The sequence below is a fragment of the Pristiophorus japonicus genome, chromosome 26 (assembly GCF_044704955.1).
Source record: "Pristiophorus japonicus isolate sPriJap1 chromosome 26, sPriJap1.hap1, whole genome shotgun sequence".
Lineage (NCBI taxonomy): Eukaryota > Metazoa > Chordata > Chondrichthyes > Pristiophoridae > Pristiophorus > Pristiophorus japonicus.
The window spans coordinates 16,653,121-16,667,129 of NC_092002.1; the positions used below are offsets into that span (position 1 = coordinate 16,653,121).

Genomic DNA, 14,009 nt, shown 5'->3' on the forward strand with positions numbered 1-14,009 from the left:
CCAGCTTCCCCTTAAATGATCGATACTATTCGCCTCAACTACTCCCTGTGGCAGTGAGTTCCACATTCTCACCACTCTGGGTAAAGAAATTCTCTTTAATTCCCTATTGGATTTATTCGTGACTCTTATATTTATGGCCCCTTGTTCTGGTCTCGCTCGCAAATAGGGTTAGACGTAAAGAAGATGTTTCTATCAAACCCTTTCATAATCTTAAAGACCCTCTATCAGGTCGCCCCTCAGTCTCCTTTCTAGCGAAAAGAGCCCCAACCTGTTTAGTCCTTCCTGATGGGTATAACTGCACCGTTATGGTATCATCTAGAAAATAGTTTTACTGCCTTTGCCGGTGACTCTGCGTCCATTTTATAATGGGGGACCAGCACTGTTGACAGCACAACAAGTGTGGTGTGGCCGAGGCTAGATACGAGCGTGGTAGGAAAGTTACTGAAGTTGTCCGCCCGCACTTGGCTGCCTCGGTAACCATCTCCACATGGGCGAATGTCGGCGTATCTTCTTTCAAAGCAACTGTCCGAGTTTTATTGCCACGAGCGGAGAAGCTCCCTTTGATGTCCGCAGAGCATATACATAGAGCATGCCGAGCCCATGTGTTGGCTGCTGCTAACATCTGCCGGCCTCTAATGCTTTCCACACCGTGCGCACCCAAAAGCAGAAAACAAATGGCATTTTTATTGCCTCTCCCCCCTTGGTTCTAATCTCAGCTGAGCTTTATAATTCTATTATTCTATTCTATTATTTAAGTGTCAGCCGTGGCTCAGTGGGCAGCACCCTCGACTCTGAGTCAGAAGAGGCACCAGAGACTTGAGCACATAAATCTAGGCTGACACTCGCAGGGCTGAGAGAGTGCCGCACTGTCGGAGGTGCTGTCTTTCGGATGAGACGATAAACCGAGGCCCTGTCTGCTCTCTCGGGTGGACGTAAAAGATCCCACGGCACTATTTCAAAGAAGAGCAGGGGAGGTGATCCCCGGTGTCCTGAGTTAATATTCAATCAACATAATCTTAGAATAAGGGGCCACCAGGCCACCCATTTAATACTGAGATGAGGAGGAATTTCTTCTCTCAGAGGGTTGTGAATCTGTGGAATTCGCTGCCTCAGAGAGCAGTGGAAGCTGGGACATTGAATAACTTTAAGGCAGAGATAGACAGTTTCTTAACCTATTAAGGGAATGAGGGGTTATGGGGAGCGGGCAGGGAAGTGGAGCTGAGTTCATGATCGGATCAGCCATGATCGTATTAAATGGCGGAGCAGGCTCGAGGGGCCACATGGCCTACTCCTGCCCCTATTTCTTATGTTCTTTTAACTTAAAAACAGATATTCCAGTTATTATCACATTGCTGTTTGTGGGAGCTTGCTGTGCACCAATTGGCTGCTGCATTTCCCACATTACAACAGTGACTACACTCCAAAAGTACTTCATTGGCTGTAAGGCATCCGCTAGTCATGAAAGGCGCTATATAAATGTAAGTCTTTCTTTCTTTCTCGACCCCTTCCGTAGGGATGTGCACAGAAAATCCCATCTTTTTCCCATTCCGAAGGCTTCCTCGTCAACTTTTCCGAAGGTGGTAATTCATGCTTGGATACAGTTGCACCGAGGACTGGGCGATCTCGAATGGCTCACTTTCCTTCACAAAAGAGACTTGCATACAACTGCACAGAAACCGGCCATTCGGCCCAGCCAGTCTCTGCCTGTGTTTATGCTCCAAGCGAGCCTCCTCCCACCAATATTCCCTCTTTTTTTAACGGGCTGCGCAGCCCATTCAAAATTGCACGCATGCGCATTTTTTTTCCATTTAAAAGTCGGTGAGCCGGGCTGCACGGGACCTCCGGAGCGTGGCATGGCCACTAAAGGGAACATTTCCCCCTATCCCCCCTCTTCATCTCACCCTATCAGCATAACCCACTGTTCCTTTCTCCCTCATGTCTTTATCCAGCTTCTCCTTAAATGTATCTACGCTATTCACCTTAACTACTCCCTATCTCTGTAACCCCCTCCAGCCCCACAGCCCCCCCTCCGCCCCCCCATCCCCAAGATATCTGCGCTCCTCTAATTCTACCCTCTTGACCATCCCTGATTATAATCGCTCAACCATCGGTAGCCGTGCCTTCAGCTACCTGGGCCCCAAGCTCTGGAACTCCCTGCCTGAAGCTCTCCGCCTCTCTAATTCTCTCTCTTCCTTCAAGAATCTCCTTAAAACCTACCTCTTTGAACAAGTTGTTGTTCATCTGCTGTAATTTCTTCTTATGTGGCTCGGTGTCAAAAATGTTTTGTCTTGTAATCTTGTAACTGCTGTGAAGCGCCTTGGGACATTTTACTACGTTACAGGCGCTATATAAATACAAGTTGTTGTTGTGGTGGTAGCGAGTTCTACATTCTCACCACTCTTTGGGTAAAGAGGTTTCTCCTGAATTCCCTACTGGATTCTATTGAACTCCCCAACACCAGATAGAATACTAAATCCCTGTGCGTGGGACTCGACATTGTTAATAATGTCACCTCTTAATGCTACAAGTTACGAGTGATAATGTCATTGAGCAATTGGTCCTTCTGTGCAATCAGGCCCTTGTGCGTCATTCTCACTTAACCCTGGAGAATATGACCATGCAGGAGCAGACTGGTGGCAGAATTACCCAGAATTGGTGGTAGCGATAAAGAAATAGGTGTTGTCTTTGCACTCTGACCCCAGAAGCAACTGAGAAGGTTTCGTAGCAATGGGATAGGTAGATGGCAGAGATAGGCATTAGAATCATAGAAGTTTACAGCACGGAAGGAGGCCATTCGGCCCACCGTGTCCGTGCCGGCCAACAAGAGGCTATCCGGCCTATTCCCACTTTCCAGCTCTCGGTCCGTAGCCCTGTAGGTTATGGCACTTCAGGTGCACATCCAAGTACTTTTTAAATGTGGTGAGGGTTTCTGCCTCTACCACCCTTTCAGGCAGTGAGTTCCAGATCCCCACCACCCTCTGGGTGAAGACATGACTCCTCCAAAGCTCCTCTAAACAATTCCTTTAAATCTATGCCCCCTGGTTGTTGACCCCTCTGCTAAGGGAAATAAGTCCTTTCTATCCACTCTATCTAGGCCCCTCATAATTTTATGCACCTCAATGAAGTCTCCCCTCAGCCTCCTCTGTTCCAAAGAAAACAACCCCAGCCTATCCAATCTGTCCTCATAGCTAAAATTCTCCAGGCCAGGCAACATCCTCGTAAATCTCCTCTGTACCCTCTCCAGTGCAATCACGTCCTTCCTGTATAAAGGGGCCACTTTGTCGTCTCGTTCTATCTTAGCATTTCAGAAGCTGAATCTTTGCACACCTGTTGTGTGAACAAGGCTGGCTTTATCTCTCTTATTCTTATATATAAATGCTTTCATTAGCCACACTGTTAGACACACTCAGAGCTGAAATAAGAACATAAGAAATATGAGTAGGAGTGGGCCATTCGGCCCCTCGAGCCTGCTCCGCCATTCAATAAGATCATGGCTGATCTTCGACTTCACCCGCCCAATACCCATATCCCTTAATTCCCCGAGAGTCCAAATAGTTATCTACCTCAGTCTTGAATATACTCAAAGACTGAGCATCCATAGCCCTCTGGGGTAGAGAATTCCAAAGATTCACCACCCTCTGAGTGAAGAAATAGTTCAGCAGTCCTTTGAGACATGGGAGACTTGGGGGAAATTTTAAAAGGCCTCGATTTTAAAATTCTCATTCTTTGTGTTCACATCCCTCCAAGGCCCCGCCCCTCCCTATCTCTGTAACCTCCTCCAGCCCTACGACCAACCTTCCTGCCAAGCAGCATGACCATATGGCCAAGTGCCGGTCTGGAGGTCCCACGCAGGGCGTTCATTGGCTTTTATACAAAACAAACCGCAAAAATCTGAATGGGCCCTGCAAGCAGTTAATGGGAGGTGCAGCTAAAATAAAAATTAGCGGGAAAATTGCCTACAACCCTCAGAGACCTCTTCGCTCCTTCAACTCTGGCCTCCTTGCTTTTTATCGCTCCACCATTGGCAGCCGTGCCTTCAGATGCCTAGGCCCCAAGCTCTGGAATTCACTCCCTAAACCTCTCCACCTCTCCTTCCTCATTTGAGACGTTCCTTAAAACCTACCTCTTTGACCAAATTTTTTGTCACCTGTCCCAATATCTCCTTAGGTGGCTCGATGTCAAATTTTGTTTGATAATCGCTCCTGTGAAGCGCCTTGGGACGTGGGTGCTATATAAATGCAAGTTGTTGTTGTTGTTGTTGCTAACCTAACCCACTCATCAGGAAACTGACAGCATCGTGTGTATTGCTGGTTTTATCGTCCGATGAAGTCAATAGAGAGTGATATTGGGTGGGGCGCAATACCGATGTTCCACCTGATGTGGTGGGGTTCCTGCCCGGCGAGATTTTTAAAAAATTCACGGGATGTGGGCTTCGCTGACAAGTCCAGCGTTTAGTGCCCGTCCCTAGTTGCCCTCGAGAAGGTGGTGGTGAGCCGCCTTCTTAAACCACCTTGAGTGCTCTTGGGTACGGAGACACGGACGCTGAAGGAACGGCAGATATATATCCAAGTCAGGATGGTGTGTGACTTGGAGTGGAACGTGGAGGTGATGGTCACGAGATTCAACACCGCCTCCAGTACGCCAGTGCAACCTTCGGCCGCCTGAGGAAAAGAGGGTTTGAAGATCAGGCCCTCAAATCTACCACCAAGCTCATGGTCTACAGGGCTGTAGTAATACCCGCCTTCCTGTATGGCTCAGAGACAATGGACCATGTACAGTAGACACCTCAAGTCGCTGGAGAAATACCACCAACAATGTCTCCGCAAGATCCTACAAATCTCCTGGGAGGACAGACGCACCAACATTAGCATCCTCTACCAGGCCAACATCCCCAGCATTGAAGCACTGACCACACTTGATCAGCTCCGCTGGGCAGGCCATGTTGTCCGCATGCCAGACACGAGACTCCCAAAGCAAGTGCTCTACTCGGAACTCCTTTACGGCAAACGAGCCAAAGGTGGGCAGAGGAAACATTACAGGGACACCCTCAAAGCCTCCCTGATAAAGTGCGGCATCCCCACTGACACCTGGGAGACCCTGGCCAAAGACCGCTCTAAGTGGAGAAAGTTCATCGGGAAGGGCGCTGAGCACCTCGAGTCTCATCGCCGAGAGCATGCAGAAAACCAGCGCAGGCAGCGGAAGGAGTGTGCGGCAAACCAGTCCCACCCACTCCTTCCCTCAACGACTATCTGTCCCACCTGTGACAGGGACTGTGGCTCTCGTATTGGACTGTTCAGCCACCTAAGGACTCATTTTAAGAGTGAAAGCAAGTCTTCCTCGATTCTGAGGGACTGCCTCTGATGGTGGTGGTGTTCCTGTGCGCCTGCTGCCGTTGTCCTAGGTAGTAGAGGTCGCGGGTTTGGGAGGTGCTGCTGAAGAAGCCTTGGCGAGTTGCTGAGTGCATCTTGTAGATGGTACAGACTGCAGCCACGGTGCGCCGGTGGTGGAGGGAGTGAATGTTGAACACCCTATCTTACCACAGTCCCCACTTGCAGATAGCCAGGGCTCCTGTGTGTGTAGATTTGTTTAATGTCCTTGGAGTGCTTACAGCTGTTAGCAACTCCTAAAATATTATTGCAGAGTCCTCGCAAACCATTGCACAAACAGGGCTGGATTTCCCATGTGTACTTTCAAAATACCGACGGTAAAATTCATTTTATCCGACGCGGGGCGAGAGGTCGCATGGTTTACAGGCACAGACGAGATTCATATCAGTCAAGGTGCTTGCTTTTCACTTGTGTCTTTCTGCGAGAGACCGTTCGAGGTGTTGTTCGGTCCTGCACGCTGCTAACTGTCTGATGTAACACCACCTTCACAGAATCATTCAATCTTACAGCACAGAGGGAGGCCATTCGGCCCATCGTGCCTGTGCCGGCTCTCTGAAAGAGCTCTCCAATTAGTCCCACTCCCCCTGCTCTTCCCCTGCAAATGTATCCTTTTCAAGTATTTATCCAATCCCTTTTTGAAAGTTACGCTTGAATCTGCTCCCACCGGTCTTTCAGGCAGTGCGTTCCAGATCACAACAACTCGCTGTATAAAAAATATTCTGCTCATCTCTCCCCCAGCTCTTTTACTAAGTCTGTGTCCTCTGGTTACCACTTTCCTGTGAGTGCAGACAGTGTCTCCTTATTTGTTCCATCAAAACCCCTCATAATTTTGAACATCTCGATTAAATCTATCCTGAACCTTCTCTGCTCTAAGGAGAACACTCCTAGCTTTCCGGTCTCACCACATAACTTAAGTCCCTCATCCCTGGTATCCGCTTAGTAAATCTCGTTTCATCCAAAGTCCTCCACTGTTTTTCAATTTCTGAACTGCTGTCTGTTTATAGTAAGGCCTGAATGTTTGCTGGGCCTAATCGGGGTCTAATTTTAAAGCAATTGGTGGAAGGACTGGAGGGGAGTTGAGGAGAACCTTTCTCACCCAGAGGGTGGTGGGGGCCTGGAACTCACTGCCTGAAAGGGTAATGTAATGTATTTGCTTCATGGGCTCGATGCTTAAGAATTCACAGCAACTCATTGCTATTATGAACGAGTGGGCTTATTAGCAAAAGGTTTAACAATCACACGACACATTACCAGTTCATCCACCAGGCTCACAACCACCTGCCTCGTCGTGGGATCCCCCAAATCCAACTGGCTGGGGTTTTATTGAGTCTTGTGAACATCACATGATTGGCTAAGCCACTCACAACTCACATTACAGAAACCCTCATCGCATTTAAACAGTACTTGGATATGCAGTTGAAGTGCTGTAACCTGCAGGGCTACGGACCGAGAGCTGGAAAGTGGGAACAGGCTCCTTTGCGGCCGGTACAGAAACAATGGGCCGAATGGCCTCCTTCTGTGCTGTAAATTTCTATGATTCCATGACCTGTTACAATGCCACCTCCTCCACAATTCAGATTCTCTATGACACAAGTAGCTCTACGTAGCATACCCATGTGTAGTGTGCTCAGTGTTTGAGCAAATCAAACCAGTTTCTATGGACAGAAACCCACAACGCAAAACCATCACCAGTTTGAATCATAGAAGAATCATCGAAATTTACGGCCATTCGGCCCATCGTGTCCGTGCCAGCCGACAAAGAGCTACCCAGCCTAATCCCACTTTCCAGCTCTCGGTCCGTAGCCCTGTCGGTTACAGCACTTCAGGAGCACATCCAAGTACTTTTTAAATGTGATGAGGGTTTCTGCCTCTACCACCCTTTCAGGCAGTGAGTTCCAGACCCCCACCACCCTCTGGGTGAAGACATTTCCCCTCAAATCCCCTTTAAGCCTCCACCCAATTACTTTAAATCTATGCACTCTGGTTATTGACCCCTCTGCTAAGGGAAATAGATCCTTCCTATCCACTCTATCCAGGCCCCTCATAATATTATACACCGCAATAAGGTCTTCCCTCAGCCTCCTCTGTTCCAAAGAAAACTACCCCAGCCTATCCAATCCTCATAGCTAAAACTCTCCAGTCCAGGCAACATCCTTGTAAATCTCCTCTGTACCCTCTCTAGTGTAATCACATCTTTCACTAATTGTTTATCTGATTGAGAGAGGTCATAGGCTGATTGGTTTGGGGTAATATATTAGTGCAAGGAAGGATATGTTTGGGAGCTTGGTTCCTTTTGAAAACTATTAATTCTCTGGATGTGGGCATTGCTGGCACGGTCGGCATTTATTGCCCATCCCTAGTTGCCCTTGAGAAGGAGGTGGTGAGCCGCCGGAAGTGCTTTTGATACAACTGACGGTCTGAGATCAGAGGGCAGTTAAGAGTTAACCACTTTGGTGTGGGCCTGAACTCACAAGTAGGCCAGACTGGGTAAGGGTGGCAGATATCCTTCCCGAATGGGCATGAGCGAACCAGTTGGGTTTTAATGACAATTCGACAGCTCCCTGGTTATCTTTACTGATCACATCTTTTTATTCCACATATTTTAAAACTCTGAATTCAAATTTTCAAACCATCCTAATGGGATTTGAATTTGTGCGCTCTGGAATATTTGTCCAGCAACATAACCACTACACTACTGCACTCTGCCAAGACAGACTTGCATTTATATAGCACCTTCCACAGCCTCAGGACGTCCCAAAGCGCTTTACAGCCAATGAAGTACTTTTGGCGTGTAGTCACTGTTGTAATGTAGGAAACACGGCAGCCAATTTGCACACAGCAAGCTCCCAGAAACAGCAATGTGATAATGACCCAGATAATCTGTTTTTGTTATGTTGATTGAGAGACAAATATTGGCCCCAGGACGCCGGGGATAACTCCCAGCTCTTCTTTGAAAGTGACATCTTTTACGTCCACCTGAGGGAGCAGACGGGGCCTCGGTTTAACTTCTCATCTGCAAGACGGCATCTCTGACAGTGCAGCACTCTCTCAGCATTGCACTGGAGTGTCAGCCTACGTTTATGCACTCAAGTTCCTGGAGTGGGACTTGAACCCACAACCTTCTGACTCAGAGGCGAGAGTGCTGCCCACTGAGCCACAGCTGACACTGTACTGAGTCCCATTGTTGAGGCAATGTAGCAGGAGCGTTACTATGCCTCTGACTGTACTTCACAAGGGAGAGGGTCATGTTGGCACTGGGTGCCTGAAAAGAGAACATGTGCCATTGCTCAACACCCTCTTGATGCAGTATGAATACGAGTGTACAGATCATGTCGTTGGTGTTGTGTGTGACTGGGGGGGCGAGATCCTCACTGACCCGTATTTTTTCTCTCTGCAGACTGCGGGATTAACTGTCACAAGCAGTGCCGGGACATGGTGGTGGTGGAGTGCAAGAAACGCAGCAAGACCCACCAGAGCGACAGCACGCTACAGTGTCCCCCGACCCCATCCCTCGTAACGGCAACGGCCCAGAAAAGTCACAGCACTGGTAAAACCTCCACAGTTGAACATGCATGCGTGTCCAGCGTCGCTTGCTAACCTGACTGTGTACATGATCGGTGACTGGTTAGCTGTGGCTTGTGTGCATGTGTACATGTGCGTGCGTTTCTGTGTGTGCACATACGTGTGTAGGTGTTCATACGTATATGTGTGTGTGTATGTATGTGTGTGTGTGAATGTACGTGTGTGTGCATCCATGTGTGTTTGTGTGTGCATATGGGTGTGTGTGCATACATGTGTGTCAGCATGCATGTGCATGTATGTGTGTATTGGTGTATGCGTGTGTCCGGGTGTGTGTCTGTGCGTGCATACGCCTATCTGTGAGTGTGTGTGTGTGTGTGTTGTCTGCGTGTGTCCATGTGTATGTATCTTTGTCGCGATAGTCCAAGCTCTTACAATATTGAGGTGTCCTGTACAACATGTCACTTGTGAGAGGCTCTGTGTACTTGCTGTCTGCCTTGTGATGGCTCAAACATGGTCTTGTCAGTGGAAGTATAGCAGATAGCGACTCCTTATTTTGGGGGTAAGGTTAGTGGAGTCATTTGAGGTCTCAATGGTGTCAAGGTGGCTGTAAGATAATATGCCTGGCAATGAAAGACTGGAATTAGGTCAACCCTCTGTGGCCAAGAAAGAAAAACCTTGCAATTGTATAGCGCCCTTCATGACCTCTGGATTGCACAGGTCATGAAGTGTTTTTGAAGTGTAGTCACTGTTGTAATGTAGTCCATTTGCATTTAGCCTGAAGCAGCAGTGAGATAAGTGGCCAGAGGCTTTGTGTAAAGGAGGAGAGAGAGAAACGGAGAGGTCCAGGGAGGGAATTCCAGAGCTTGGGGCCTCGGCAGCTGAAGGCACGGCCACCGATAGTGCAGTGAAGGAAATCGGGGACGCGCCAAAGGAAGGAATTGGAGGGGCGCCGAGATCTTGGAGGGTTGCAGAGCTGGAGGAAGTGCCCGGGATTTGAACCGAAGGAAGAGAGTTTGGAATTTGAGGCGTTGCCAGACTGGGAGCCGATGTGGATCAGCGAGCACAGAGGTGATGGGCGAGAGGGGAACAGTCGTTTCCAGTGGGGAGCCGAGCAGGAGACGCACAGAGTGCGCGGGACGAAATGGCGGGCAGCGGGCGGTTTTCCGCCGTGCGAACCCCGGAGACCAACACTCCCGCTATGAGCTTGGAGCCGACCCTGAAAACACCAGAGCCTGACGTTTCAAGTCAAATCAGCCGAAGGCAGGCAATCCAGTTAAGGTCCAACCCTCCCCTCACTTATCTATGCAAAACCAGACGAACCTTAAACACCCTGTTTTGCAAACACTTGGGAGGAGCTGCAGGATTTGCCTTCTGTCCGCTGGTGATAATGACTGCAAACCATTGCAACTGAAATTTCTGTATCAAAGTGTTTACACAGCGACTGGTTACGGTCTGGAGTGCGCTGCCTGAAAGCAGATTCAATTGTAACTTTCAAAAGGGAATTGAATTACGATTTGAAAAGGCAAAAAGATTTACAGGGCTTGTGGCGAAAGAGCAGGGGGAGTGAGATTGATTGCAGAGCTCTATCAAAGAGCCGACAGAAGCATGATGGGCCGAATGGCCTCCTTCTGTGCTGTAAGATTCTATAATTCTGTGAAAATGCAAATTTTGCATCGATATCGTCCAATTGATCTTATTTGTAACCGCAGGACGCTGTTTGTTAGAATGCTACAGAAAGCAATGAGCTGAAACCAGATTGCATCTTATCGGGTTTGAAACTGGACTCGGTATTATTTTCCTCTCGCTTAACCCCTACAGTGCCATTTTTTTACATAATAAGTTTCCAGCGATGCTAATTGATGCCCGGACGCCGGGCAACTCTTAAAATACACCGCAGGGCCGCACACACGACAATTTTGTTTTAACGGTCACCACCGGCCTCCGCCATTTCCGCTCAGGAGTTGCCGACCAACGCGTGGAACCCTGGACGGGTGTCAGTCACGGCTCAGTGGGCAGCACTCTCTCGCCTCCGAGCCCAACGGTTGTGGGTTCAAGTCCCACTCCAGGGACTTGAGCATGTAATCCAGGCTGACACTCCCAGTGCAGTGCTGAGGGAGTGCTGCACTGTCAGAGGTGCCGTCTTTCAGATGAGACGTTAAACCGAGGCCCCGTCCGCTCTCTCAGGTGGATGGAAAAGATCCCGCGGCCACTATTTCGAAAGAAGAGCAGGGGGGTTCTCCCCGGTGCCCTGGCCAATATTTATCCCTCAATAAATGTCACTATAAACTGATTATCTGATCATTATCACATTGCTGTCTGTGGGAGCTTGCTGTGCGTACATTAGCTGGCAGGTTTTTCATATTACTGGACTAGCCTTATGGCAAGTGCTTCCCTCCCTGTGAATGGTTCCATAGCCCTGTATTATCATCACCCCTCCCTCCCCCCACCCCCCCCCCCCCCCCCCCTGCCTCTTTTTTCCATAAGAATCCAAAATAAATTCCCGCTCCTTCGGGGGGGGGTAACCAGCTTTTTGGAAGGGCAAAGTATCACTTCCTGTTACACGGAGGAGCTTTAATTGTCTAAAGGGCCAAGTCTACCTTTCCTCTACAGACCTCGGTGGGGTTATCCGGGTGGGGCGAAGGAAGACTGAAAGGGACTGGCATTGATATAGCGCCTTTCTCAACCTCAGGACATCCCAAAGCGCTTTTACAGCCAATGAAGTGCTTTCGAAGACAAGTATTGTGGGAAACGCGGCCGCCAATTTGCACACAGCAAGATCCCACAAACAGCAATGAGACACCTGACCAGATCATCTGTTTTTTTTTAATGTGATGTTGGTTGAGAGGCAAATATTGACCAGGACATTAGGGGGAACTCCCCTGCTCTACTGCACAATAGTGCCGCGGGATCTTTTACGTCCACCTGAGAGAGCGGACGGGGCCTCGGTTTAACGTCTCATCCGAAAGGACGGCACCTCCGACAGTGCAGCGCTCCCTCAGCACTGCACTGGGAGTGTCAGTCGAGATTTTTGTGCTCAAGTCTCTGGAGTGGGATTTGAACCGACTGTAATGTATTTGCTTCATGGGTTCTTTGCTTAAGAATTCATAGCAACACATTGCAATTAAGAACTAGTTGGTTTATTAACAAAGGTTTAACAATCACACTACACATTACCAGTTCATCCACCAGGCTCACAACTGCATACCTCATCGTGGATGACCTTGACCCAACTGGCTGGGGTTTTATTGAGTCTTGTGAACATCACGTAACTGGCTAAGCCACTCACAATGCAACAGCTCTACAACTATTTTAAATTAACAGATAAAGCCGAGTGCCCCCTTATTAAAGGGACATTAGAACCCACAAATTTACAATAAATCTTTAAAGGAACCTTAACTGATCAAATTAAATTTGGTTGCCGGGGGTAATGATGCTCTCCAGTCCCTCCGGTGCCCACCTCTCGCGGAAGGCCGCGAGCGTACCAGTGGACACCGCGTGCTCCATCTCCAGGGACACCCTGACTCGGATGTCACCACGGAAGAGAGGCAGGCAGTCGGGCTGAACGACCCCCTCAACCGCCCGCTGCCTGGACCGGCAGATGGCCCCCTTGGCCAGGCCCAGGAGCAGTCCTACGAGGAGGCCCTCCGACCTGCCCGCTCCCCTCCGCACAGGGTGCCCAAAGTTCAGGAGCGTGGGACTGAAGTGCAACCAGAATTTGAGGAACAGCCCCTTTAAATAATGGAATAGGGGCTGCAACCTCACGCACTGAACATAGAGGTGGAACACGGACTCCTCCAGACCGCAGAAAATGCAGGCTGCCTGGGAGCCCGTGAACCGACTTAAAAACTTACTGCGCGGGACTGCCCCGTGCACCACCCTCCAGGCCAAGTCCTCCGTAGATAAAGGGAGGACTCCCGCGTAGAGAGCCCTCCATTGGGGACCCCCGCCTCCTCCGGACGGCAAGATGGTGCGTCATGGCGCGTCTGGACGGCAGATGAGGATGGCAAGGTGGAGAGTGTGCAAGGTGCAAGAGCAATACATTACACCCGCAACCTTTGAACTCGGAGGCAAGGGTGCCCGCCCACTGAGCCACTGGTTGACACTCCACAGTGTAACGGGATTGAATTCGAGCACTGCCGCTGGATGTCTGTGACTCTCACGCTTGACGTTCCTTATTCAACAGCGGGGAGTGGCCCACTTTTGCACTGCCAGTTCTTTTTTTTAATCCAACTCTGCCTGGTGTCCGCATGTAAATGAGCTCTCGCAAGGTTTTGAATAACAACGATGGCTGCAGTCTGCTAATGAGTCACTTAACCACTGTTCGCTCCCAGTCGTTAGACAGCCTTTCTGGCACGCACACAGAATAAGCAAGCAAACTGTAGAGTGAAGCCCCGGGCCATGATACGGTTTTTTGATATGGTGCAGATGTGGTGATTGTGGTCAGGGACATAGTTGCTTGTCCTAGATACATGGGCCCTGAGGACACTGATCAACGCTATCTGTTCAACTGGGCCGGTCACTCACTGACACAATTTAAAGAGACAATTTGCATTTCCACAGAACCTTTCATGTCGTCAGGACATCCTAAGTTTTTTATTTTTAAATTAATCGTAGCCAATCTTTCCAATTCTTTGTCAGATCACAAACGCCAGAGGTCACCTTGCACACATCAAGGATCACCCTGCGCTAATGCTCTTAGCCAAAAGGCCTAGAGCCCAAGCACCGTTCCTGGAAGTACTGCAATACCAGGTTCGTGCCATGGAGGTGGATGGGTCAGGCCCCCCACACACCTCCTATTTCCAAAAAGCATAGGAGAACCACCTTCCTGATCCAGGGAGAACCACGTTGGGGTCATGGTTACTCCCCTGTCATGTCAGTTACGCATGATCTTAGCCAAAAGGCCCGGTCAGGGCATCCTAAGTTTTTTTTTTTCCTTCCCGAAATTCGTAGCCAATCGTTCCAACTCCCCGTCAAATCACAAACGCCAGAGGTCACCCCGGGCCCATTCAAGGATCACTCTGCGCCGCGCTCCTAGCCAAAAGGCCTAGAGCCACTGCACCGTTCCCGGAAGCACTGCAATACCAGGTTCGTGCCATGGAG

General features: G+C 49.4%; 1 protein-coding gene across 2 annotated transcripts in view; it reads left to right on the forward strand.

Annotated features, from left to right (window-relative positions):
• The window catches only part of LOC139239221 (RAS guanyl-releasing protein 1-like), a 202,887-nt gene that overhangs the window by 163,638 nt on the left and 25,240 nt on the right, over window positions 1-14,009 (forward strand). For both annotated transcript variants that reach the window (XR_011588617.1, XM_070867901.1), the window contains exon 15: window positions 8,785-8,934. Coding sequence is in view for 1 of the 2 variants with exons in the window: in XM_070867901.1 (XP_070724002.1) it covers window positions 8,785-8,934 (150 nt within the window). In the remaining variant the exon portion in view is untranslated. The remainder of the gene's footprint in view (window positions 1-8,784; window positions 8,935-14,009) is intronic.